Source organism: Pongo abelii, chromosome 1 (assembly GCF_028885655.2).
Source record: "Pongo abelii isolate AG06213 chromosome 1, NHGRI_mPonAbe1-v2.0_pri, whole genome shotgun sequence".
Classification (NCBI taxonomy): Eukaryota; Metazoa; Chordata; class Mammalia; order Primates; family Hominidae; genus Pongo; species Pongo abelii.
This window is the reverse complement of record NC_071985.2, coordinates 205,914,559-205,941,182: the sequence shown is the minus strand read 5'-3', so window position 1 is coordinate 205,941,182 and position 26,624 is coordinate 205,914,559. Positions and strand designations below refer to the sequence as shown.

Sequence of the window (26,624 nt, the reverse complement as noted above, 5' to 3'; positions counted from 1 at the left end):
CTTGGGAGGCTGAGGCAGGAGAATCGCTTGAACCCAGGAGGCAGAGGTTGCAGTGAGCTGAGATTGCACCATTGCACTCCAGCCTAGGCAACAAGAGCAAAACTCCCTGTGAAAAAAATGAATAAAGTAATTAAATAAAAAATAAATATTTGTCGAATGAATGGTTCAATTAGCTTTGTGAAGGGGTTATAGAGATGACCCTGTTATGATGGCCCACAGTCTGATGAAAACCAATAGGTAATGGTAAACTGGTAATAGAGTGGAACTCAGAACTGAAGACAGTGGGAACAAAGAGAGGCTCTTACCCCACTGTAGGGTTTGTGTGTGAAAAGGGAGGCTGTGTTTACACGATTCAGTGCACCAGCATCTCTCTAGAAGAAATGCAGTTTTTTCTTCTAATACTAACGTGTATTAGTGTGCCAAGTTACATGTACTGTTTCTTTTTTGTTTTGTTTTTAATGTGCTTAGAGTTATACAGCTTCTAAGTAGTAGAGCTGGGATTCAAAGTCAGGCAGTCTGGCTCTAAGGCTCTAAGCTTGCATTTTTCTTTTCTTTTCTTTTCTTTTTTTTTTTTTGAGACGGAGTCTGGCTCTGTTGCCCAGGCTGGAGTGCAGTGTGGCGCAATATCGGCTCACTGCAACTTCCGCCTCCTGGGTTCAAGCGATTCTCCTGCCTCAGTCTACCGGGTAGCTGGGATAACAAGCACTCACCATGATGCCCAGCTATTTTCTGTATTTTTAGTAGAGACAGGGTTTCACCATGTTGGCCAGGCTGGTCTCGAACTCCTGACCTCAAGTGATCTGTCCCCCTCGGCCTCTCAAAGTGTTGGGATTACAGGCGTGAGCCACCACGCCCAGCCACTTACATTCTTTTTTAAAAAAAAAAAACAAAAAAAAAACGTAATTTGAAGCCAGACGCAGTGGTTCACAACTGTAATCCTAGCACTTTGGGAGGCTGAGGTGGAAGGATCACTTGAGCCCAGGAGTTGGAGAGCCGCCTGGACAACACAATGAAACTCCGCCTCTATAAAAAATACAAAAATTGGCCAGGCGCGGTGGCTCACGCCTGTAATCCCAGCACTTTGGGAGGCCGAGGCAGGCAGATCACGAGATCAGGAATTCAAGACCAGCCTGGTCAATATGGTGAAGGCCTGTCTCTACTAAAAATACAAAAATTAGCTGGGCGTGGTGGTGCACGCCTGTAATCGTGCGCTACTCGGGAGGCTGAGGCAGGTAAATCGCTTGAACCTGGGAGGCGGAAGGTTGCAGTGAGCCGAGATCGCGCCACTGTACTCCAGCCTGGGCAACAGAGTGAGACTACGTCTCAAACAAACAAACAAACAAACGAAAAAATTAGCCTGCCGTGAAGAACTTGGTAGTATGTGCCTGTAGTCCCAGCTTCTCAGGAAGCTGAGGTTGGAGTATCACCTGAGCCCAGGGATGTTGAGGCTGCAGGGAGCCGAGATTGAGCCTTTGCACTCCATCCTGGGCGAGAGTGAGACCCTCTCTCAAAAAGTAATAATAATAATAATTTGAAATGAAATTCACATAACATAAAATTAAGCATTTTAAAGTGAACAATTCAGTGGTATTTAGAATATTCACCATGTTGAGGCTGGGCGTGGTGGCTCACGCCTGTAATCCCAGATTTTGGGAGGCCGAGGCGGGCAGATTACTTGAGGTCAGGAGTTCGAGACCAGCCTGGCCAACATGGCAAAAACCGTCTCTACCAAGAATACAAAAATTAGCCGGCCATGGTAGTGCATGCCTGTAATTCCAGCTACTCAGGAGGCTGAGGCAGGAGAATCGCTTGAACCCGGGAGGTGGAGGTTGCAGTGAGCCGAGATCGCACCACTGCACTCCAGCCTGGGTGACAGAGTAAGACTCCGTCACAAGAAAAAAAAAAAAAGCCAGGCACAGTGGCTCATGCCTGTAGTCCCAGCACTTTGGGAGGCCAAGGCAGGCAGATCACCTGATCCAGGAACTCCTGAGGTCAGGAGTTCAAGACCAGCCTGGTCAACATGGTGAAATCCATCTCTACCAAAAATACAAAAGTTATCCGGGCATGGTGGCATGCGCCTGTAATCCCAGCTACTCAGGAGGCTGAGGCAGGAGAATCGCCTGAACCCCTGGGAGGTGGAGGTTTCAGTGAGCCAAGATTGTGCCACTGCACTCCAGTCTGGGTGACGGAGCCAGACTCTGTCTCAAAAAAAAAAAAAAAAAGTATATTCACCATGTTGAACAACCATTACCTCTAATCTAGTTCCAAAACATTTTCATCACTCCAAAAGCCCCTTACCCATTAAACAATTTCCCCACAATTTTCTCCACGTACTGTTTTTATTTGTATTTGCATATATATTTTGAGACAGGGTCTCACTCTGTCACCTAGGTTGGAGTGCAGTGGCACAATCACGGCTCAGGGCAGCCTCGACTGCCCAGGCTCAAGGGATCTTCCCGCCTCAGCCGCCTGAGTAGCTGGAACCACAGGCAAGTGCCACCACACCTGGCTAATTTTAAAAAAGTTTTTTTGTAGAAATGGGGTCCCACTGTGTTGCACAGGCTGGTCTCTCTTTTTTTTTTTTTTTTTTTTTTTTTTTGAGATGGAGTCTTGCCCCGTCGTCCAGGCTGGAGTTCAGTGGCGTGATCTTGGCTCACTGCAACCTCTGCCTCCCAGGTTCAAGCAATTCTCCTGTCTCAGCCTCCCGAGTAGCTGGGACTACAGGCGCCTGCCACCACGCCCGGGTAATTTTTGTATTTTAGTAGAGACAGGGTTTGACCTCGTTGGTCAGGCTGGAATGGAACTCCTGACCTCAGGTGATCCTCGGGTGATTCATGCGCCTTGGCCTCCCAAAGTGCTGGGATTACAGGCGTGAGCCACCGCGTCCGGCCGACCCAGGCTGGTCTTAAATTCCAAGGCTCAAGTGATCCTCTGGCCTCGGCCTCCCAAAGTGCTGGGATTACAGTTGTGAACCATCCCGCCCCGACTAATGTACTGGTTTTGATTCTCACAATGACCTCATTGTACAATTGAGAAAAACGAGGCCGTGAGAAGTTCAGTGATAGATCCAAAGTCACGTAGTTAGTTGTGGAACACTGATTTGGAACCTTTGCTTTCTGATCCTAATGATTAATGCACATCTTTGGGGGAATCTACAAGGAAGCAGCCAGATTTGGGTTGACAGAGAGTAAATTTTGTTGAGGCAGGGAAATAGAAGCCATTAAGTCAGCTTTTAATTGTAAAAAGCGCACGTTGAGGTAAAACTGCAATTAGTACTGTACGGGTGGTTGGCAGAGCCAACTTATGCCCAAGAGCAGCTACAAGGCAGGACTTGGATAGGTCAGCAGTGCAGGAAGCTTTGCCAACACCTCAAGAACAAGAAGTCTGTCATTCCTTGGGCAGCTCCTATACGTGCCAAGCTGGAGCCAAAGAGAGGCAGAGGAGCCCGGAGGGCGTGGCTTGCCTTCCGGAAGCCAGGCCTTGTCAGGAATCACCAGGTGGTTGCCTGCGAGAGAAGCTGGGGGTGAAACCGGAGAAAACAAAGTAGGAAGCAGGCCTGGGCCAATTGCAGCCCACTCTGATGGGGGCCTGCAGGCCGCCGGACGCCTGAATATCTGTCCAATCCCTCCTGGAAGGACTGCCATCTCTTTAGTCCCTCTTCCGCAGCATAGGGGTGCTCTCTCTGGGGCTCTCCTTTCTCTCCTAAGGCCCACGGCCCCACAGTTCCCTATTTAGGGGTCTTAAATTGAGGGCACACTTCTAAATTGTCCCTCAGAGTTTCCTCTCCTCCTTTGAGCGAGGCTGGGCGGGCTCCTCCTGCTCCGATTATGGGGAACTTCTTTCCCAAGCTCCCCACCTTCTTTGGTCTTGGGCGGCTGCAGAGTTCCAGTTAACTGTGCTCCGCCTTCGTTCCAATTGTACCCCTCGTGCTCCCAGAGGGCAGCTCCATGGAAACCAAAACATCACAAATCCCCGAAGGTATCGCGAGAAGCGCAGATGCGCCCGAGGCAGTGAAGAGGCGGGGCGAGGGCGGGAACGCCGAGCAAGTAGGGCGGAGCCTAAGCTCTTCCGAGGTCCCAGCCGGGAGCCTGTCCCCTCCAGGTGGCGCCCCCGCGTGACTGCGCTTTACATAATCGGGGCCTGGAGCGTCACAGTGGCGTACTCCAGGCCAGACCGAATCAGAGTGGGCGAAAGCTCCGTGTTCCGCCCCTTCCCACTTGATCGACGTCAAAGCTCACCAGTGAGCGAGCGTCTAGAGTCGCCGTACCCGCCCCAGCCCGCCCGGGTCCGCCCCGACCCGCCTGCGCCCGCCTGCCTGCCCGCCCGCCTGCCGCAGCCAGCAGCTTGCAGCCGCCGCCGGGTTGTACCTCAGACTGTCAGATAAATCGGCGGGCCGGGCCGGCGGGTCGGTGAGCGCGGCCCGGGCCGGACATGGCGGCGCTCTACGCCTGCACCAAGTGCCACCAGCGCTTCCCCTTCGAGGCGCTGTCTCAGGGGCAGCAGCTGTGCAAGGTGCGCGGGCTGGGGCGGCGGCCGGGAACTGGGGATGCAGGAGGCGCGGCCCGGAGCTCCAGATTCTGTGGGGACGCCCGGCGGGGTCCCCGGAGCAGGGTGTGGCAGGCCCGCCAGGCTGAGGAGCCGCACCCACCCCGCTGGGGGCCGGCGGGGCACGTGCAGGAGCCGGGGCCCGGTCCAGGCTCCCGCGGCCGGCGTGTCCGGGTGCTTAGCAACCGTGGGGATTGTTCTCGGACCCCGTGAGGTCGGGGGAGGGACAGCGGGTCCCCTGCTTGCCCTGACTGGTCGCCCTCGGGATCCCTTTGCGCTGCCTCCCCCGCCGCCGCGGTCTCCCTGGTGGGGACCTCCTGCCCCTCCTGGGACTGAACTCCAAAGTTGGGTGCTGCCTTGGAGGAATGTGTCGAACTCGGGCTCCTCACGGGCACTTTTCGACCAGTTTCAGAATCGGAGGTAGCAAGGCTTGATTTTTTTTTTTTTTTTCCAAGCATCTCACTTTTCGGCCAGTCTCAGAATCGGAGGCAGCAAGGCTTTATGTTTTAAAAAGCCCCACAGTCAGGCTCACAGATCCGAGGGATCACTTGTCAGCATCCAGTTGGTGGTCTTCGGTCTTCCCTGACTAGCTGCTGATCAGTTTTTACTCCTGAAGGTCCAACTTCTCTTTTTCTTTTAAGTTGCTTCATCCCACTTTTACTTTTTAAGTGACTAGAGGTGCTGTGAGGCAACAGTTAAAAAGTCACCAAACTGGCTGAAGAATAATGTTGAGGTATCCAATAATCCAGAGTTTGTGTCTTTGATTTGGATAACTCATAATTGTCACTTTTGCCTCAGATGGTCATGACTTTCCATTTGCCAGTTTTTATACACCAGGTCTGAGGGAATGCAAGTGCTTGAGTGCCCTTTTTGGCCTCAAAATATGTGTATATGATTTTAAGGAAGTTATGTATATATAAATAATAATTTTAATCCAGCACTTTGATTTCGCAAGTAAACCTCAAAATCACACAGTGGCAGAAGACCCAGGCCTGGAATTCAAGGCTTCTGATTCCCAGTCTGGGGCTTATTCATATATATGTTTGTTTTACAATTTATGGCTAGTTCCATATAATCCATGTGAGTTCTTAACTCCCACATCAACAGTAGGGAAGTGATGCCAGTATTACAGAGGAGAAAAATAAGGCCCAGAAAGTTTAAGTGACTCACTCAAGCATAGTAGCTATGCTAGAAATAGTACCCAGGTCGGCTTCCTACTGAAGGCTGTTTCCATTTGTGACTGCCTTTTAAAATTATATCCTCATTTCATTTCAGGAATGTCGGATTGCACACCCTGTTGTGAAGTGCACCTACTGCAGGACTGAGTACCAGCAGGAGAGGTAGAGTTTTGTTGACCATGAAAGATATTAATAGGCTTTTTTCCTCTTAAAATCTGTAATTGATTGCATTTCATGTACAGATGCTATAATCAGTTGCATTGTAAAATACAGATCTGTAATCAATCACATTATATACAGACTATAATTGCTAAATATTTAGGTCTATGATCCATCTTGAGTTAATTTGTGTGTGGGGTGAGATATACAATGAAGGGTATATAATACATATATTGTTTCCTAGTTATTATCCATTGATTGCTTAAAATTTTTTTTTTTTTTTTTTTTTTTAAGATGGAGTCTTACTCTGTCACCCAGGCTGGAATGCGGTGGCGCGATCTCGGCTCACTGCAACCCCTGCCTCCCAGGTTTAAGCGATTCTCATGCCGCAGCCTCCCAAGTAGCTGAGATTACAGGTGCCTGCCACCACATCCAGCTAGTTTTTTTGTATTTTTATTAGACGGAGTTTCACCATCTTGTCCAGGCTGTTCTTGAACTCCTGACCTCGTGATCTACCCGCCTCAGCCTCACAAAGTGCTGGGATTACAGGTGTGAGCCACCACGCCCAGCCTGCTTAAATTTTTTAAGTTCTTTTTAAGACCCTTGATCATTTTATATTGTGATTATAATCTTTTTGACAAGAAGAAATCAATTCCACAACAATAAAACATGAGCCTCATGTTTCAATATGTACATATACAGAGATTGAAGAATTTATAAGCCCAAAGAAGATACTTTTGGAAATGTGACAGTCCTGATAAGAGTTTGTTAGCTGTAGTCACATTTGAAACTCACTTGCCCTTACACTTTCCTTGGGCAAATCTCTTTTTTTGTTTGAAACAGAGTGTCTGTCTGCCAGTCAGGTTGGAGTGCAGTGGAGTCATCATGGCTCACTGCAGCCTGGATCTCCCGGGCCCAAGTGATCCTCCCACCTCAGCCTACCAAGTAACTGGGACCACAGATGTGTGCCACCATGCCCAGCTAATTTTTTTATTTTTGTAGAGATAAGATTTTGCCATGTTACCCAGGCTGGTCTCTTACTCATGGGCCCAAGTGATTCCTTCCTCGTTAGCCTCTCAAGATGTTGGAATTACAGGCATGAGCCACCACGCCTGGCCAAATCTCATTTTTAAAAGTGTGAAATGGGCTGGGTGCGGTGGCTCATGCCTGTAATCCCAACACTTTGGGAGGCTGAGGCAGGTGGATCATAAGGTCACGAGATCGAGACCATCCTGGCTAACATGATGAAACCCAGTCTCTACTAAAAATACAAAAAAATATCCTGGGTGTGGTGGCACACACCTGTAGTCCCAGCTACTTGGGAGGCTGAGGCAGGAGAATTGCTTGAACCCCAGAGGTGGAGGTTGCAGTGAGCTGAGATTGTGCCACTGTACCCCAGCCTGGGTGACAGAGGGAGACTGTCTCAAAAAAAAAAAAAGCGTGAAATGCAGGTATGAGTGGTCAGACATCTTTGGGGGCATTTCCATAGCAACAAAGTGATTTTTTGGTACCAAGTTTGATTCTTGTGGAACTTTTGTGAGTGTAGGTGATCCTGCCTTGAGGAGAGTGGGATCTATTTGTTAATTCATCCATTAGACCTAGAAGCCTATTTTTAATTAGTCATTTCAATTCTTAGAATATCTTCTCCAAGATTTTATCATGGATTTTTTTTATTTTATTTTATGAGACAGGGTCTCTCTCTGTCACCCAAGCTGGAGTGCAGTGAGATGATCTCAGCTCACTGCAACCTCCCCTCTCCGGGCTCAAACGATCCTCCCACCTCAGCCTCCTGTATAGCTGGGACCAGGGATGCGCACCACCACACCCGGCTATTTTTTTGTATCTGTAGTAGAGACAGGGGTCTTGCCATGTTGCCCAGGCTGGTCTAGAACTCTTGAGCTCAACCAGTCTGCCTGCCTCGGCCTCCCAAAGTGCTGGGATTACAGGTGTGGCCTCCCACACCCAGCCTATCATGGATGTTTTCAAACAAAAAAAAAAGGTTAAAAGAATTAGTGAACACCCATATGTCCTCTACTTAAATTCTATCATATACACTTTACTATATATTCACCTATCCATCTGTTCATCTCTCTATCCATCACTATATCAATTCATTTTATTTATGATGTATTTAAAGTTGCAGACATCAGTATACATGACCCTTAAACACTTCAGCATGCACAGCATTTTTTAGAGTTAAATATTTGTTTGCAATTCTTTTTTTTTTTTTTGTGGCAAAATTGGCTTACACTAACATGCTTAAATCTAAAATACATCAAGTTTTACAAACGTAGACATCTGTGTAGCCCCAAACCCTATCAAAATACAGAATGTTACTATCACCCCATAGAGTCCTCTCATGCCCCATCCTAGACAATCCCCACACCCTTGCTTCCTCCAGGCAACCCCTGTTCTACTTTTCATTTCCACCATAAATTAGTTTTGCCTATTCTAGGACTTCATGTTAGTGGAATCATACTCTAGAAGCTTTATATGTTAGCTCTTAAATTTAGGCCTGTGGTCCATCTTGAGTTAATTCATGTGTGGAGTGAGATAGGAACTTTGATCCTTTATTTACACTATACATACAAATTAATTCAAGATGGATCATAGAGTTAGTTTTTCTTTTTTTTGTTGTTGTTGTTGTTGTTGAGACAGAGTTTCGCTCTTGTTGCCCAGGCTAGAGTGCAATGGCACGATCTCGGCTCACTGCAACCTCCACCTCCCAGGTTCAAGCAATTCTCCTGCCTCATCCTCCCGAGTAGCTGGGATTACAGGCATGTACCACCGCACCCAACTAATTTTGTATTTTTAGTAGAGATGGGGTTTCTCCTTGTTAATCAGGCTGGTCTCAAACTCCAGACCTCCAGTGGTCTGCCTGCCTCGGCCTCCCAAAGTGCTGGGATTACAGGCATGAGCCACCGCGCCCAGCCTAGAGTTAGTTTTTCTTTGCATGTTTTTTAACATGTTAGGAACATATGTATATATTGACATCTACCCCATTCCTTCAGTAGTAAATCTAGGCGTAAATCAAAATGCTATTCTACATCACAGAATCATTGATGCTAATCCTCTTTCTAGAGATTTCTTTGAATGCCCTTCACTTATTTTACTGTCTTTTAAAAGTAACAGAAAATTGCCCTGGAAAATAATTTTTAATTTAAATATTTTCTACTCTGAGGTTTTTCTTTTGTCTATTTTAACTTTATAGTCACTTTCACAGGAATTATATGGGAAGATGATCACAAAGCAGAGAATAGACTAGTTTTGTGTGTGTGTGTGACAGGGTCTCACTCTTTCACTCAGGCTGGAGTGCGGTAGCACAATTGTAGCCCACTGAAACCTTGAACTCCCAGGCTGAGCCTCCTAAAGTGCTGGGATTACAGGCATGAGCCACTGTGCCTGGCCTTAGATTTTTATGTGATTTATTAGTTTTTAGCCCCAGAGTACTGTTTAAATTGTTCTTATACATAAGACATTCATTTTTACCTCCTCATGTGAAGAGTTAGACTTTTATTTGAAGATGATTTTTCCCCCGGGCAGCTTTATTAATTCACACATTTAGGTAATATGACCTCTGGATCTTCACAAGGCAAAGGATATTTTTATTTTTGTCAGTGCTTAACTCTTAGAGAAATCAGAATTTTTTTTTTTTTTTTTTCGAGACAGTTTTGCTGTTGCCCAGGCTGGAGTGCAATGGCGCAATCTGGGCTCACTGCAACTTCCGTCTCCCAGGTTCAAGCGATTCTTCTGCCTCAGCCCCCTGAGTAGCTGGGATTACAGGCACACACCACCACGCCTGGCTAATTTTTTTGAATTTTTAGTAAAGACATGGTTTCACCATGTTGGCCAGGCTGGTCTCGAACTCCTGACCTCAGGTGATCTACCCGCCTCGGCCTCCCAAAGTGCTGGGATTACAGGCATGAGCTACCGTGCCCGGCCTAAATATTGACAAAATATTTGATCATAGTGTCTTTTTCCCCACCTCTGGTGTTTTCATATGCCTTTACTTATGAAGGAGAGCACAGAGTAAGGTTAGCAAAGATAGAATCTCTGAGTTTATATTCCAGACACACATACTTTATTTGTCACCTAAAATTTCCCAACTATTCATCCGAATTAAGGAGAATTTATTTATTTTTCCTGCTAGTCCATTTTAGTATAATATTTTGAGGGTGTTTTCTGTATCTGATAATTTTATTTAGTGATACTTGGGGATGTCATAATCAGAAATAACTCACTCTCCGTTTTAGCCAAAGCCTCACTTTGTTTGAGATTAAAAAACCCATAACCACATAATAATTTTTTTGTTTTTTTTGAGACAGAGTTTTGCTTTTGTTGCCCAGGCTGGAGTGCAGTGGTGCGGTCTCGGCTTACTGCAACCTCCGCCTCCCGGGTTCAAGTGATTCTCTTGTCTCAGCCTCCCGAGTAGCTGAGATTACAGGCACGTGCCACCACGCCTGGCTAATTTTTGTATTTTTAGTAGAGATGGGGTTTCACCATGTTGGCCAGGCTGGTCTCGGACTCCTGACCTCAGGTGATCCACCCCCCTCGGCCTCCCAAAGTGCTGGGATTATAGGCGTGAGCCACCACGCCCAGCCACATAGTAATTAAAAGAGTTATTAGAGGCTAGGTGTAGTGTCTCACATCTGTAATCCCATCACTTTGGGAGGCCAAGGCAGATGGATCGCTTGAGGTCAGGAGTTTGAGACCAGCCTGGCCAACATGGCGAAACCTTATCTCTATCAAAAATATAAAAATTAGTTGGGTGTGGTGGTGTGCGCCTATGATTCCAGCTACTTGGGAGGCTGAGGCATGAGAATCGCTTGAACTTGGGAGGCAGAGGTTATAGTGAGCAGATTGTACCACTGCACTCCAGCCTGGGGAACAGAGTGAGACTCTGTCTCAAAAATATTGAATAAAAATAAAAGAGTTATTAGAAAGATACTCAAACTAGTGTTAACCAAGCATCCAGACCATATCTCACTTTGGCCCTTAGCAATGAGCAAATTCCTTGGGCTTAAGGAGGTATCAGTTTTCAGATATTCTAAGAAAAGCCTGTGTCTCTTTCTTCCTTAACAGTAAAACCAATACAATATGCAAGAAGTGTGCTCAGAACGTGCAGTTGTATGGAACGGTAAGTAGGATATTTTCAAACCTAACAGTGAGTACTAGGGTCTTGTGGAACCTTACCTTCTGTGGCCTACTAATGCCATTACAATATTTTTATTAGAATAAATGGTTATATGTAATATATCTGGTACTGATTTCAGCTTTCACATTTAGCTAATGCTTATTGTTAAGGAACTCTGTGTTTATGGTCACACTGCCAGGATTATGATTATAATTTTCATTGAGAGGCTTCAGTGACCAGCATGGAAAGAGAAAGGGAAAGACGAAATTTTTTGTTGTTGTTGTTACTGAGTCTTGTTCTGTCACCCAGGCTGGAGTGGAATGGCGATCAAGTTCACTGCAACCTCCACCTCCTGGGTTCGAGTGATTCCCCTGCCTCAGCCTCCTGAGTAGCTGGGACTACAGGCATATGCCACCACACCTGGCTAATTTTTGTATTTTAGTAGAGATGGGGTTTCACCATGTTGGTCAGGCTGGTCTCGAACTCCTGAACTCAAGTGATCTGCCCACCTCAGCCTCCCAAAGTGCTGGGATCACAGGCGTAAGCCACTGCACCCGGCAAGATGAATTTTTATAACTTTGACCCCTTTGTTTGGTAACAGTTGACTAGTCATTTTGATGAATGATTCTCTTTTTCTCTTAGTGTTATAGTTCAAGATGTTATGTGCTTGTAAGCATTCTCCCAACATGTTTATGTACTGATAATAGCAAAGAGGCCTTTTCAGAAATTTGGAAGCCGTTGCTAGTTTCTCCAAAGAGCTGGTTCTGTTGTATGTCTCATAGAAGTCTCTGCATACATACTAATAGGTTTTTGTTATTTGTTTATTTTATTTATTTATTTAAAAATCAATAGTCCTGTGCAGAAAAACACTTCACATAATATTAAGAATTGAGCTTCATGGCCGGGCGTGGTGGCTCACACCTATAATCCCAGCACATTGGGAGGCTGAGGCAGGCGGATCACCTGAGGTCAGGAGTTCTAGACCAGCCTAGCCAACATGGTGAAACCCCATCTCTAGGAAATAATACAAAAATTAGCTGGGCATAGTGGCAGGCGCCTGTAATCCCAGCTACTCCGGAGGCTGAGGCAGGAAGAATTAATTGCTTTAACCCAGGAGGTAGAGGTTGCATTGAGCTGAGATTGTGCCACTGCATTCCAGCCTGGGCAACAGAGCGAGACTCAAAAAACAAAAACAACAACAGTAAAAAAGAATTGGGCTGCATTTGGTCAATGTAAAAGCAGATTTATGAAGTTGGCAATACATTTGTACCATGATTAATGAACTACAAAGTAGAAATTATTGCTTTTTTAAATGCAGTGGTATTTTATGAAAGTAATACTTACTTGACTCTTTTTTCCCCTTTTAAGCCCAAACCTTGTCAGTATTGCAACATAATTGCGGCATTTATTGGGAATAAATGCCAGCGCTGCACAAATTCAGAAAAGAAGTATGGACCACCCTATTCTTGTGAACAGTGCAAGCAGCAGTGTGCGTTTGACAGGAAAGATGATAGAAAGAAGGTAAATCTCTGTGTTTTTCTTGATTTCTTTTTTTCCTTTCAGAGAAAATAAGGTGGACTAACTGTGTTAAAAACACATTTAATAGGCCAGGCGTGGTGGCTCATGCCTGTAATCCCAGCACTTTGGGAGGCCGAGGCGAGTGGATCATGAGGTCAGGAGATGAAGACTATTGTGGCTAACACGGTGAAACCGCGTCTCTACTAAAAATACAAAAAATTAGCCAGGCATGGTGGCGTGTGCCTGTAGTCCCAGCTACTCAGGAGGCTGGGGCAGAAGAATCACTTGAACCCGGGAGACAGAGGTTGCAGTGAGCTGAGATCATGCCACTGCACTCCAGCCTGAGTGACAGAGCAAGACTCCATCTCAAAAAAAAAAAAAAAAAAAAAAAAAAACACATTTAACAAAGAAAGATTTCTCGGTTTCTTTCCTGGTTCTATTATTGACCTTAAAGAAGATATTCATATTTTGTTTTCTTCATTCATAAAATGTGGACCATTATATTCTAACATTTCATGAGAATTGAATTACAGTGATCACGTAAGTGAAATGGTGATTGGCAGAATTCTATGAAATTCTGTAAAGGAGAGATTGTAACTTAAGCAAGATGGAGTGGCATTACCAATTTTACTATCTGGCTCTTTAAATGTTTCTATCTGTTGGCTCTTTAAATGTTTTTATCTGTTGAAATTCAAGATTACAAGATTACGTTAGAGGGAAGCTCTACGTGGAAGGGTGTACCTTGATAGAATGAAAATGATTTAGAGTTTGGTCATATTACTCTCTTGCTTAAAATCCTCCACGGGTTTCCAGTTGTGCTTAGAATAAAGCTCAAATCCCTTCTATGGCCTACAAGGCCCATACCCAGCTCTCAGTCTCATCTTGCATCATACTTTCTACCTCTCACGTTGCTCCAGCCATCCTGGCCATCCTGTAGTCTGTCTGACATGCGGATCTCACTCCGACCTTTGCACTGTCTGTCCTTGTGCCTAATGCACCTTTCTCTAGAGTCTCATAACTGGCTCCTCATGTCAGGTCTCAGCTCAGGTACCACCTGCTCACAGTCACCTTTTACTGACTCCCTTAGTCATTATTTATCATACCATTTTATTGTCTTCATAGCATCTCACATATTGAAAACTAGTCTTGCTTATTTGGTTACGACTAGAATGTGAGCTCTTTGTCCATCTCATTCTCTGCTTTATTTCCAGTGGCCTGGCACATAGTAGCTGCTCAATAAGTATTTGTTGAATAAAAGATGGCAGTTGAGAAACTCTTTTTCAGTGGCCAGAGGTGCTTTTAAGAGGTGCTTGGGCTCAAGGGCTGACTCTTGCTTACCAAATTCATTAACTTACAATGGAAGGATATAACTTTCCATTGACCAGGATGCTCCTGCCTGCCAACCAGGACACCTCTTCCCTGTATCAAGATACTGAAGAATCTGAATTAGTAATCAGGAGGTAGCACAAGCAGCAGTCCCCCAAACCTGGGTCCCATCCGACTCCTGGGGCTAGCTGAATGACCCTGGCTACTTACCCGCATTATGCATCACTTTCTTCATCTTTCTCCATGGGAATAACAATAGTTACTTCACAAAGACATGGGGAAATGTAATTCAGATAGGTATATAAAACAATATTGAACCTGGCACACAATATAACTCAGTGAATGGCTCCTGTATTATTACTGATTGGAATAGTTCATTTTTACTAATCTGGTTATACTAGAATTCATTACCTTTCTGCTTTATAAATTACAATCCTGTCTCAAGTGTTTAGATATTTTTAGACATCTACATGTTCATAAACTTTAGGAGAGAGCTAAATTTAGGGATTAAGAGTAGGGGATCTGGGCCAAGCCTGGTGGCTCGTGCCTGTAATCCCAACACTTTGGGAGGCTGAAGTGGATGGATCACGAGGTCAAGAGTTTGAGACCAGCCTGGCCAACATGATGAAACCCTGTCTCTACCAAAAATATAAAAAAATTAACCAGGCGTGGTGGCGCACACCTGTAATCCCAGCTACTTGGGAGGCTGAGGCAGGAGAATTGCTTGAACCCGGGAGGCAGAGGTTGCAGTGAGCCAAGATTACACCACTGCACTCTAGCCTGGGCAACAGAGCAAGACTCCATCTCAAAAAAAGAAAAAAAGGGGGGTATCTGGACTCAGAATGTGTGGGTTGAAATCTTAGTTCTGTCACATTAACTGTGTGACTTTGGGCATGTTAATCTATCAGTGCCTCAGTTTCCACATCTGTAAATGGGGATGATCAGATCTCAGTGCTGTTACAAAGGTCAAGATACTAGTAAAACTCTTGGAATGGAATCTGGTACATGAAAAATACTCAGTGTTATCTGTGATGATTTGTTTTTGATAGTTTAAATCTCAGAGGATGCTATTTTATTTTATTTTTTTGAGATGGAGTCTCACTCTATCACCCAGGCTGGAGTGCAGTGTCACGACCTCAGCTCACCACAACCTCTGCCTCCCAGGTTCAAGTGATTCTCCTACCTCAGCCTCCAGAGCAGCTGGGATTACAGGTGCGCACCACCACGCCTGGCTAATTTTTATATATTTTTTTTAATTCTTTTTTTTATTTTTGTATTTTTAGTAGAGATGGGGTTTCACCATGTTGGCCAGGCTGGTCTCGAACTCCTGACCTCAAACTACTGACCTCAAGGGATCAGCCCACCTCGGCCTCCCAAAATGCTGGGAGTACAGATGTGAGCCACCACGTCCGTCCAGTGCTCTTTTATTTCTTTTTGTTGTTGTTGTTTGAGACGGAGTTTTGCTGCTGCTGTTGCCCAGGCTAGAGTGCAACGGCAGATCTCGACTCACCACAACCTCCGCCTCCCAGGTTCAAGCAATTCTCCTGCCTCAGCCTCCCGAGTAGCTGGGATTACAGGCATGCGCCACCATGCCCAGCTAATTTTGTATTTTTAGTAAAGGCGGGGTTTCTCCATGTTAGTCAGGCTGCTCTCGAATTGCTGATCTCAGGTGATCTACCCGCCTCGGCCTCCCAAAGTGCTAGGATTACAAGCATGAGCCACCATGCCCGGCCTGCTCTTTTATTTCTAAAGTTTATTTTTAGGAGACAGATCTGAAAAAAATGTCTTGTGGATCTATGTGCAATTTTTATATTCATTGTTTGTTTTCTTTTAGTAGAGTTGTATTGTTTTAAACCCTTTAATGAAAGCTCTTACCTGGGGAAGGTCTTACAGGGTGTTTTAAAATTATGCCTTAAATGCCAGGTGTAGTAGCTCATGCCTGTAATCCCAGCACTTTGGGAGGCTGAAGTGGGCGGATCGCTTGAGGCCAAGGAGTTCAAGACCAGCCTGGGCAACATGGCAAAACCCTGTCACTATTAAAAATACAAAAATCTCGGCCGGGCACGTCGGCTCACGGCTGTAATCCCAGCACTTTGGGAGGCCGAGGCGGGCAGATCACTTGAGGTCAGGAGATTAAGACCAGCCTGGCCAACATGGTGAAACCCTGTTTCTACAAAAAATTCAAAAATTAGCCGGGCATGGTGGCATGTACCTATAATCCCAGCTACTCAGCAGGCTGAGGTGGGAGAATCGCTTGAACCTGGGAGGCAGAGGTTGCAATGAGCTGAGATCGTGCCCCTGCACTCCAGGCTGGGTGACAGAGACTCCATCTCAAAAAAAAAAAAAAACCAGAAAAAAAAAAATTAGCCAGGCGTGGTGGTGCATATGTGGTTCCAGCTACTTGGGAGGCTGAGGTGGGAAGATCACTTGAGCCTAGGAGTACAAGGCTCCAGTGAGCTGTAATTATACCACTGCGCTGCAATGTGGGTGAGAGAATGAGACCCTATCTATAAAATAAATAAAATTAGGCCTTCAAGCCAGGCCTGATGGCATCCTGTGGTAGTTCCAGCTACCCTAGAGGATGAGGTGGGAGGATCACTTGAGCCCAGGAGTTCGAGTCCAGCCTGAGTAACATAGTAACTTTGTCTCTAAAAAAATAATAATAGGCCAGGCATAGTGGCTCACGCCTGTAATCCCAGCACTTTAGAAGGCTGAGGAGGGTGGATCACGAGGTCAGGAGTTCGAGATCAGCCTGGCCAACATTGTGAAACCCCGTCTCTACTAAAAATACAAAAATAAGCCAGGCGTGGTGGCACATGCCTGTAATCCCAGCTACTCGGGAGACTGAGGCAGGAGAATAGCTTGAATCCTGCAGTGAGCCAAGATCACGCCCCTGCACTCCAGCCTGGGTGGCAGAGCAAGACTCTTATCTCAAAAAATAATAATAATAATAATAATAAACAGACTTTCAGGCCGTATCCCATAACCGTGAAATGAACCAGATTGAAGTTTGATTTCAAAGTTCATTGTTATGTTTCTTAACAAAAAACTAAATGCCTATCATGTACCAGACACTGTTCCAGGTATTAGAAATAAACTAATGAACTGAACAGACAACACCTTGCTCTCACAGAGCTTACATTTATGTGTGCGAAAGAGAAAAGGGTGAGGAGAAAAATAACATAAATTTTAGATGTAGGGCTATAAAGAAATAAAGTACATGACAGACAGTGACTGGGAAGTCAGCCTTATTGGGCAATCAGGAGAACCTCTGAGGAAATAACATTTGAGTGGAAACTAGGATGATGAAAAGATGGTAGCCATGGGAAGCTCTGGAGGACAAAAATTCCAGGAAGAAGGACCAGCTGTGGAAAATCCTTAAGGCAGGAATGAGCTTGGCACATGATTAGAACAGAAAGAAGATGGAGTGAACCTGGGGAAGAGGAAGGAAACAAGGTTATAGAGGCAGGTAAGGGGCTATATTTAAGTCAACATAGGCCATGAGGCATACTGCAGATAGCCCATTACACTACAAGGAGGTGAGTGTGTGAAGCTTTGAGGAGTTCATCTGGGCTGTGGTACGCCACAATGGCAAGACCATTTTCACCTACTTTATCAGTTCTAAGGATGCTGGAGGAAAAGCTGGTGCCCCTATTGTATGCATGCCGAACCAGTCGTACGAAAGGGGCTGAAGCATGTTAGTGAAGGATGTGTGTTCGCCTACTGCCAAGTAGGAGAAAAGCCTTATTGGAAAGATCCAAATAATGACTTCAGAAAAAACTTGGAAGTAACCACAGTGCCTATACTACTTAAATATGGAACACCTCAAAAACTGGTAGAATCTTAGTGTCTTCAGGCCAACCTCGTGGAAATGTTTTTCTCTAAGGATGAAGATTTGATGATGGCAGTTATGTCTCGATTTTCTGATTTGTTCTAGTATAAAAAGAACTGTATATGGCAGGGTGTGGTGGCTCACACCTGTAATCCTAGCACTTTGGGAGGCCAAGGCAGGTGGATCACTTGAGCCCAGGAGTTGGAGACCAGCCTGGACAACATGGCAAAAGCCCGTCTCTATAAAAAATACAAAAAATTAGAGGGATGTGGTGGTGCACAACCATAGTTTCAGCTACTTGGGAGGCTGAGGTAGGAGGCTCACCTGAGCCTGGGAAGTTGAGGCTGCAGTGAGCCAAGATTGCACCACTGCACTCCGGCCTGGGCAAGATTGTGAGACCCTGTCACAAAAATGCATACTTGCTTTGAATTCATGTTAGCAATAAATAAATAAATGATAATGTTAAAAAAAATAGGCTATGGTACAGAGTTTGAATTTTAAGCTATGATGAGAAACCATTGGGTTTTAAGGAGAGAAGATGGACTCATAGGGTAACTTACCCTTGGGAGCCAGTGCTATGGCTTTAGGCTGCAAGATTGGCTCACCTATCCTCAACAGCAACCTGGCCAGTTTAGAGGTCAAGTGCCTCCGTATTCTAGACTCTGGGTCCACCTGGATGTCATGGATGGGCACTTTGTTCCCAACATCACCTTTGGTTATCCTGTAGTAGAAAGCTTTCAAAAGCAGCTAGTCCAGGACCCTTTCTTTGACATACATGTGATGGTGTCCAAGCTGGAACAGTGGGTAAAACCAATAGCTATAGCAGAAGCCAGTCAGTACACCTTTCATCTTGAGGCTACTAAGTACTCAGAGGCTTTGATTGAAGACATTTGGGAGAATGGGATGAAGGTTGGCCTTACCATCAAACCAGGAACTACAGTTGAGTATTTGGCACCATGGACTAATCAAATAGATACGGCCTTGGTTATCACAGTGGAACCTGGGTTTGGAAGGCAGAAATTCATGGATGATATGGTGCCAAACATTCACTAGTTGAGGACCCAGTTCCCATCTTTGGATAAGAGGTCGATGGTGGAGTAGGTCCTGACACTGTCCACAAGTGTGCAGAGGCAGGAGCTAACATGATTATGTCTGGAAGCATTGTTATGAGGAGTGAGGACCCCAGATCTGTGATCGACTTGTTAAGAAATATATGTTCAGAAGCCACTCAAAAACATTCTCTTGATCAGTGAGACCACAAGGAGCCCAATGTTGCTGCTCTTGAGATCTCCTTTTTACCAGAAAACAGGAATATTGACTACCAAATCATATTGCAGCTGAGGCAATACTGCTTTTTCTGAGCAATTATTCATTCTAATGATTAAAATTGATTGTGCAGAATATTCTAAGAGGTTAGAAATTGGCATGTCTAACAACATTTTTAGTGAAGCAATTTAACAATTCATGTGGGGCCCGGGTGTGGTGGCTCACACCTGTAATCCCAGCACTTTGGGAGGCCGAGGAGGGAGGATCACCTGAGGTCAGGAGTTCAAGACCAGCCTCAACATGGAGAAACCCCATCTCTACTAAAAATACAAAATTAGCTGGGCATGGTGGCGCATGCCTGTAATCCCAGCTACTCGTGAGGCTGAGGCAGGAGAATTGCTTGAACCTGGGAGGCGGAGGTTGCAGTGAGCCAAGATCACGCCATTGCACTCCAGCCTGGGCAACAAGAGCAAAACTCTGTCTCAAAAAAAAAAAAAAAATTCATGTGGTAAAATACCCAGTTTTTATTTGGAGGTTTGATTTTTTTTTTTTTTTTTTTTTGAGGCAGAGTCTCACTCTGTCATCCAGGCTGGGGTACAAGTAGTACAATCTAGACTCACTACAGCCTCAGCCTCCCAGGCTCAGGTGATCCTTCCGAGTAGCTAGGACTACAGGCATGTGCCATCACGCCCAGCTAATCTTTGTACTTTTGTTGAGACAAGGTTTCACCATGTTCCATGTTGCCCATGCTGGCCTCAAACTCTTGGTCTCAAGCAATCTGCCTACCTCAGCCTTCCAAAGTGCTGGGATTACAGGTGTGAGCCACTGCGCCCACTTGATTTTTTATAAAGAGTAAAAATATGGCTGCATTAAGGTTACAAACAGAAATGTGTCTTAATGCCTAAGGAGGGCATATTAGCTACACTATAAAAAAATTTTTTTTTTCCATTTTACAGTAGAGAGAAATAGAAAAACAGGCCAGGCACGGTGGCTTACGCCTGTAATCCCAGCACTTTGAGAGGCCAAGGTGGGTGGATCACCTGAGGTCAGGAGTTTGAGACCAGCCTGGCCAACATGGTGAAACCCCATCTCTACTAAAAATATAAAAAAATTAGCCAGGCGTGGTGGTGGGTGCTTGTAATCCCAGCTACTCGGGAGGCTGAGGCAGCAGAATTGCTTGAACCAGGAGATGAAGGTTGCAGTGAGTCAACAGTGTCTGTTGCAGTGAGTCAACAGTGTCTCTTGCAGTGAGTCAACACAGTGTCTCTGCGCTCCAGCCTGGGTGACAAAGTGAGACTCTATCTCAAAAAAAAAAAAAGAGAGAGGATGTAATCATTTACATTTAAGAAACCCTTTGGCGGCTATGGGGAAATAGCTTATTGGAGGTAGGGTGATCATTTGGGCAGCTCTCACAGCAGTGAGAGATGAGAATGTCTTTAGTAGAATGGAAGCAGTGGAGTTAGCAAGAAGTGAATAGATTCAGACTGATGGACTTACTGATGGGTTGGGGGATGGGGAGCAAAGAGGCTTTTGCCAATGAAATAAAACACTTCAGGTAAATGATGACGTGGCCTACCCATGTTCAAGATGAGGCACAAGATCTAATTTCAGAAATAAGAAATGAAAACTATAAAATTCCGTAATGTATCAGCATACTCCCTGTCTAACCTGAGAAATTCCAACCAGCCCTGCTGCCCTGTCACCTGTCCTAGTGTGTTCTCCAGTGGTTTTTCAGTCTGAATGCTGCACAAACACCACAGCTTCAGAGGGTGGCAGAAGCCACGTTATGCTTTCCTAGCTTTGGGCCCTGCTCCATGGTGCAGAGTTACTTTTGCTCAAAGGAGTCAACTTTTTCTAATTCAAACAGTGCCATAGCCGGCCACTACCAGGGACTGGGCCCTGGAAGCTGTTCACTCATTGTTCTTTCTCTGGAGACTGTCTTTCCATCTGAGAGATGGTATCCAGCATACTACTTTGTGAACCATTTATAAAGTATTAAAACTGAGGTATAGGAGGGTGGGTTTGGGGAGATGTTGGCCAAAGGATTTCAGTTACATAGGAGGAATAAGTTGAAGAGATCCATTGTACAACATGGTGATTATAGTTAATAAAATGTACTCTTGAAAATTGTTAAGAGAGTAGATTTTAAGTGTTCTCACCACGAAAAAACAAACAAAAACACAACTAGGCGAGGTGCAGTGGCTCACACCTGTAATCCCAGCACTTTGGGAGGCCGAGGCAGGCAGATCACGAGGTCAGGAGTTCAAGACTAGCCTGGCCATCGTGGTGAAACTCTGTCTCTACTAAAAATACAAAAAAAAAATTAGCTGGGTGTGGTGGCAGGCACTTGTAATCCCAGCTACTGGGGAGGCTGAGGTAGGAGAATTGCTTGAACCCAGGAGATGGAGGTTGCAGTGAGCTGAGACTGTGCCACTGCAACTCCAGCCTGGGCAACACAGCGAGACTCTGTCTCAAAAACAAACAAACAAAAATTATATGAAGTAATGCATGTTAATTAGCTTGATTTAGCCATTCCACAGTGTATACATTTTTAAAAAATATTTATTTATTCATTTTTGAGAAAGGGTCTCTCTCTGTCACCAAGACTGTAGTACAGTGGCACGCTTACAGCTCATGGCAGCCTTGACCTCCCAGGCTCAAGTGATTCTCCCACCTCAGCCTCCCTAGTAGCTGGGACTACAGGCATGCACCACCACACGTGGCTAATTTTTGTTGTGTTTCTTTTTGTAGATGGGTTTTGCCACGTTGCCCAGAGTAGTTTCGAACTCTTGGGCTCATGCAGTCCACCTGCCTCAGCCTCCCGAAGTGTACATATTTCAAAACAACATGTTTTACATAATAAATATATACAAATTTTGTCATTTTTAAAAAAATGGCCAGATGCAGTGGCTCACACCTGTAAGTTCAGCACTTTGGGAGGCCAAGACAGGAGATCACTTGAGCTCAGGAGTTCAAGACCAGCCTGGGCAACATGGTGAAACCCTGTCTCTACAAAAAATACAAAAATTAGCCACGCATGGTGGTGCACGCCTGTAGTTCCAGCTACTCGGGAGGCTGAGGTGGGAGGATTGCTTGAGCCTAGGAGGTGGAGGTTGCAGTGAGCCGAGATCATACCACTGCTCTCCAGTCTGGGCAACAGAGCAAGACCCTGTTTGGGGGAGAAAAAAACCCAACACCTGATTAGGTGAGCATGGTGGCATGTACCTGTAGTCCTGGCTACTCAGGATGCTGAGGCAAGAGGATTGCTTGAGCCCAGAAGTTTAAGGTTGCAGTGTACTACAATCACACCACTGCATTCCAGTCTGGGTGAGTGAGATCCTATCACTAAAAAAAAAAAATCCAAAAAACTATAAATGTGAATTTTATAATTCATCTTCTGTCTTCTCTTCTCCCTGCTGAGTTTTCCTTAATGACAACCATGGTCTTGTGAGAATTTTACTTGTCTGTGTTTGCTAACTTGAAGAGAAACAAAACAAAAAGACATAAAATTAGCAGCTGAAATTTATTTATTTAATTTAATTTATTTATTTATTTTGAGATGGAGTCACGCTCTGTCGCCAGGCTAGAGTGCCATGGCACGATCTCGGCTCACCACAACCTCCGCCTCCTGGGTTCAAGCGATTTTTCTGCCTCAGCCTCCTGAGTAGCTGGGACTACAGGTGCAGGACACCATGCCTGGCTAATTTTTGTATTTTTAGTAGAGACGGGGTTTCACCACGTTGGCCAGGATGGTCTCAATCTCCTGACCTCGTGATCTACCCACCTTGGCCTCCCAAAGTGCTGGGATTACAGGCATGAGCCACCGTGCCTGGCCCGGCAGCTGAAATTTATTAAGCAACTTTTATGTGCCTGGCACCATGTTAAGTGCTTTACCTACATTATGTCACTAGATCCTTGTAGCAGCCCCCTGTGACATGCCCAAAGACACAGCACATAAGTTTCAGAACTGGGACTGAACCCAAAGATTCTAGCTCCCAATAGCACGTTTGCAGCCACTGCACTAAATTCCCTCTTCTTTATGTTTGTCTCCTTGTCTTTCAGGTAGATGGGAAATTGCTGTGCTGGCTGTGCACACTTTCATACAAACGGGTCCTTCAGAAGACCAAAGAGCAGAGGAAACACCTGAGTAGCTCTTCTCGTGCTGGCCACCAGGAGAAGGAGCAGTATAGTCGCCTGAGTGGTGGTGGCCATTATAACAGGTAACCTCAAGACGCATGAGATAGGACTAGAAGTGCCAGTAAATCAGATGTAATGCTCACACAACCATCATGGTACATACTACCATCTCATATACATTTTCTATATTCTCTGTAGGTACTAGTCTGTAGGAGGAAGCTCATTTGTCATATTTTATAATTCATATATCTTCCAAGAACCAGAGAGATTTCCATAAAGTGTCAGGATTTCCTGACTTTGTATTGTGTCTGAAATGTTTGTGGAACTTACTCTACTTTTGTTTGTAGTATTCTCACCCTTAGAGTGGATTCTCTCTCCAAAAAATTGGACATTTCACTTTCTGAGAGATACAGCTTTTTCAATGCATATTTAGCCAGGAGGCTGATAGATGTCCTAGGTTTGTCCTGGTGGCACCTAGTCAAAAAGATGTCTTTTCATTGTTGTTTTAAGCGTCCTTTCAGAGTATCTAGTATTGTTAACGGTTCTGGCTCTGGATGGAATGCTGGCTCTGCCAGGTTCTCTGCGGGGATCTTGGGCAAGTTTTCTCATCTGTAAAATGAGGGAAGTGATAGTATTACCTCATGGAGTTGTCGTGAAGATAAATTAGATAGTACATGCACAGTGATTGTTTTTATAACTGGTATATAGAAAATATTCAGTACATTTCAGGTTTTTTTGTTTGTTTGTTTTGTTATTACCATTATGACTTTGTTTAATCAGCAAGCATTAAGTATTCTCACGGGTCAGGGATGCTGGTGGGAATGAAGAGCTGAATACAAGTCATGCTGCTCTCCCAGAGTATGCGGTCTGGTAGGAAAGACAGACTTATAAACAGATGATCTTAGTATAATGTAATGGGTACCACAGTGGAAATGTGTCAAGAATGCAGACATGAGGGTAGTAATTAACTGCCTTGAGAAGTCAGGCAAGCAGGCTTGGAGAAGAGCTTGCATTAGAGCTAGATCTTAGGACGAGTTGGAATCCTCAGGGAAGGAATGGGCAGAGGCATTCTAGGCTGAGAGAATAGCATTTGCAAAGGCATGGAGGGCATGAGACCAAATGGAACCCTGGAGAACTGTAAGTCCTTTTATATTGCTGGAGCTTTTGGCTGGGAGCTGGGGAATGGAAGGAAAAAGGGGTCCTGCATCCTGGTAGGGAATGGAAACTTGATCCTGAGGTCAGGGTGTTAGTGGGAAGCTATTGAAGGGATCTATGCAGAGGAGAGACCAAATCTTCATTTAAAAAATTAACCCTGACTACTAGTGTGGAGAATGCATTGGAGGAAAAAGGGACTGGGGGCTAATTAAAGGCTTTTTTCTAAGAGTTTGGGTAAGAGATGTTAAAACAAGAACCTCACCTGAGGCAGTGGCAGTGGAAGATTGAAAAGGCTGATTCAGGAAGATGTTTTGGATGGAGAATTATGAGAAACTTAGATAATCTGATGAACAGACACATGGGCAAGAGCTGAGTAAGTAAAGGATAATTCCCGGGTTTCTTATTTGGGTGAATAGATAGAGCCTTAACTGAGAGAGAATGTAGGAAGGGGAGAAAATGGGTCTAGTTTTGGAAAGTTGAGTTTGAAGCATGAAGAATTACTTTTAGGAGCTTAGCCTAGAACTTAGAAGAGAGGTTTGGACATGGGCCATAGGTAGCACATAAGAATCTAGCTGGGTGCGGTGGCTCACGCCCGTAATCCCAGCACTTTGGGAGGCCAAGGCGGGCGCATCACGAGGTCAGGAGTTCGAGACCAGCCTGACCAACATGGTGAAACCCTGTTTCTACTAAAACAAAAAATACAAAAATTAGCCAGGTGTGGTGGTGCGTGCCTGTAATCCCAGCTACTCAGGAGGCTGAGGCAGGAGAATCGCTTGAACCCAGGAGGCGGAGGTTGCAGTAAGTTGAGATCATGCCACCGCACTCCAGGCTTGGTGACAGAGCGAGAATCCATCTCAAAAACAACAACAATAAAAAGAATCACTGGGGGTAGGGATTATTTGAAAATGCAGATTCTGGCCAGATACATTGGCTGGCTTACACCCGTAAATCCAACACTCTGGGAGGCCGAGGTGGGAGGGTTGCTTGATGCCAGGAGTTTGAGACTAGCAGGAGCAACATAGTGAGACCCCATCTCTACAAAAAACAATATTAGCCAGGTGTGGTGGCACACACCTGTAGTCCCAGCTACTTGGGTGACTGAGATAGGAGGATCGCTTTAAGCCTTGAAGTTTGAGGCTTGCTGTGAGCCATGATTATGCCATTGCACTCCAGCCTGGGCAACAGAGTAAGGCACTCTCTCTAAAATTAAAAAAAATTAAAAAGCAGATTCCTGCAGCAGTCCCACCCCAGAATTTAATTCAGTAGGACCTAGGATAGAGTCTAGGAATCTACATTATTTTATAAACATCCCAGATGATTCTAATGCAGGTGATATAGTTAACACCATTTCCAACCACTTATGATGGGTAGTTGTTAAAATCATGCTCTTAAATGATATAATTCAGATTCAGGGCTGAGAATGGAACTCTAAAAGCGTTCAGTATTTAAGGATTAGGAACTAAGAAGCAGCTGTCACAAAAGTGGGATGACCAAACGAGGAGAACATTTGAAGAAGGATGCAGTATCAGTGGTATCAAATGCTGAAGAGAGGTCAAGTAAGAAAAGGTCTGAGGAATCCTTTGGACTTGGCAGTTGAACACCCATCAAAGTGAAAGGATTGCATAGCAGAGACAGACCTCCAGCTTTTGTTTCAAGACCAGTTTTGAGTGAACTTATTGGGGCTAAAACTGATTTTTAGTCTTGTAGTTTGACTGAGATACCACTAGGTTAACACAAATATAGTGAAGAAGAACTAGACTGGCCGGGTGTGGTGGCTCACACCTGTAATCCCAGCACTTTGGGAGGCCGAGGCAGGTGGATCACTTGAGGTTAGGAGTTCGAGACTAGCTTGGCTCACATGGTGAAACCCATCTCTACCAAAAAATACAAAATTAACTGGGTGTGGTGGTGCGCACCTGTAGTCCCAGCTATTTGGGAGGCTGAGGTGGAAGGATCACTTGAAGCCAGGAGGTGGAGGTTGCAGTGAACCAGGATCGTGCCACTGCACTCCAGCTTGGGTGACACAGTGAGACTCCATGTCAAAAAAATAAAACTAGACTAGGAGTTCAAATATATTGACCTGGTTTCTAGTCCCAGCTTTACTACTAACTAGCTATATGTCCTTTGGTAGATAAGTTGATCTTGAGCTATTTCTGTACAGTAGAAATAATAACTTATCTGTACCTCACAGAATTATAAGATGCATGTGAGACAGTGAATGTAAAAGACCTTTTTTTTTTTTTTTTTTTTTTTTGAGACAGAGTCTCGCTCTGTCGCCCAGGCTGGAGTGCAGTGGCGCAATCTCCGCTCACTGCAAGCTCTGCCTCCCGGGTTCACGCCATTCTCCTGCCTCAGCCTCCCAAGTAGCTGGGAC

At 45.1% G+C, this 26,624-nt stretch overlaps 1 protein-coding gene, 1 long non-coding RNA gene and 2 pseudogenes across 11 annotated transcripts in view; 3 read left to right on the top strand and 1 right to left on the bottom strand.

The window, feature by feature from the left end:
* Positions 1-3,211: 3,211 nt before the first annotated feature.
* Positions 3,212-4,338, bottom strand: LOC129051793 (uncharacterized). Its single transcript, XR_008516285.2, has 2 exons — positions 3,857-4,338; positions 3,212-3,505 (listed from the first exon to the last, which is right to left on the bottom strand). It is a non-coding gene; the product is annotated as an uncharacterized LOC129051793 (long non-coding RNA).
* FAM76A (family with sequence similarity 76 member A) overlaps positions 3,472-26,624 on the top strand; it is a 38,002-nt gene continuing 14,849 nt past the window's right edge. For 8 of the 10 annotated variants that reach the window (XM_024238252.3, XM_002811191.6, XM_054539020.2 and 5 more), the window contains exons 1-5: positions 3,472-4,512; positions 5,821-5,885; positions 10,965-11,019; positions 12,385-12,537; positions 23,021-23,178. In XM_024238252.3, coding sequence (XP_024094020.1) covers positions 4,432-4,512; positions 5,821-5,885; positions 10,965-11,019; positions 12,385-12,537; positions 23,021-23,178 — 512 coding nt within the window. In that variant the 5' untranslated portion in view covers positions 3,472-4,431. Of the gene's footprint in view, positions 4,513-5,820; positions 5,886-8,561; positions 8,664-10,964; positions 11,020-12,384; positions 12,538-23,020; positions 23,179-26,624 lie in introns of all 10 variants that reach the window. The other 2 variants (XM_054539051.2, XM_054539048.2) reach the window with 1 other exon arrangement.
* Positions 17,361-17,797, top strand: LOC103888686 (thioredoxin domain-containing protein 17-like; annotated as a pseudogene).
* On the top strand, positions 18,248-19,436 carry LOC100440881 (ribulose-phosphate 3-epimerase-like; annotated as a pseudogene).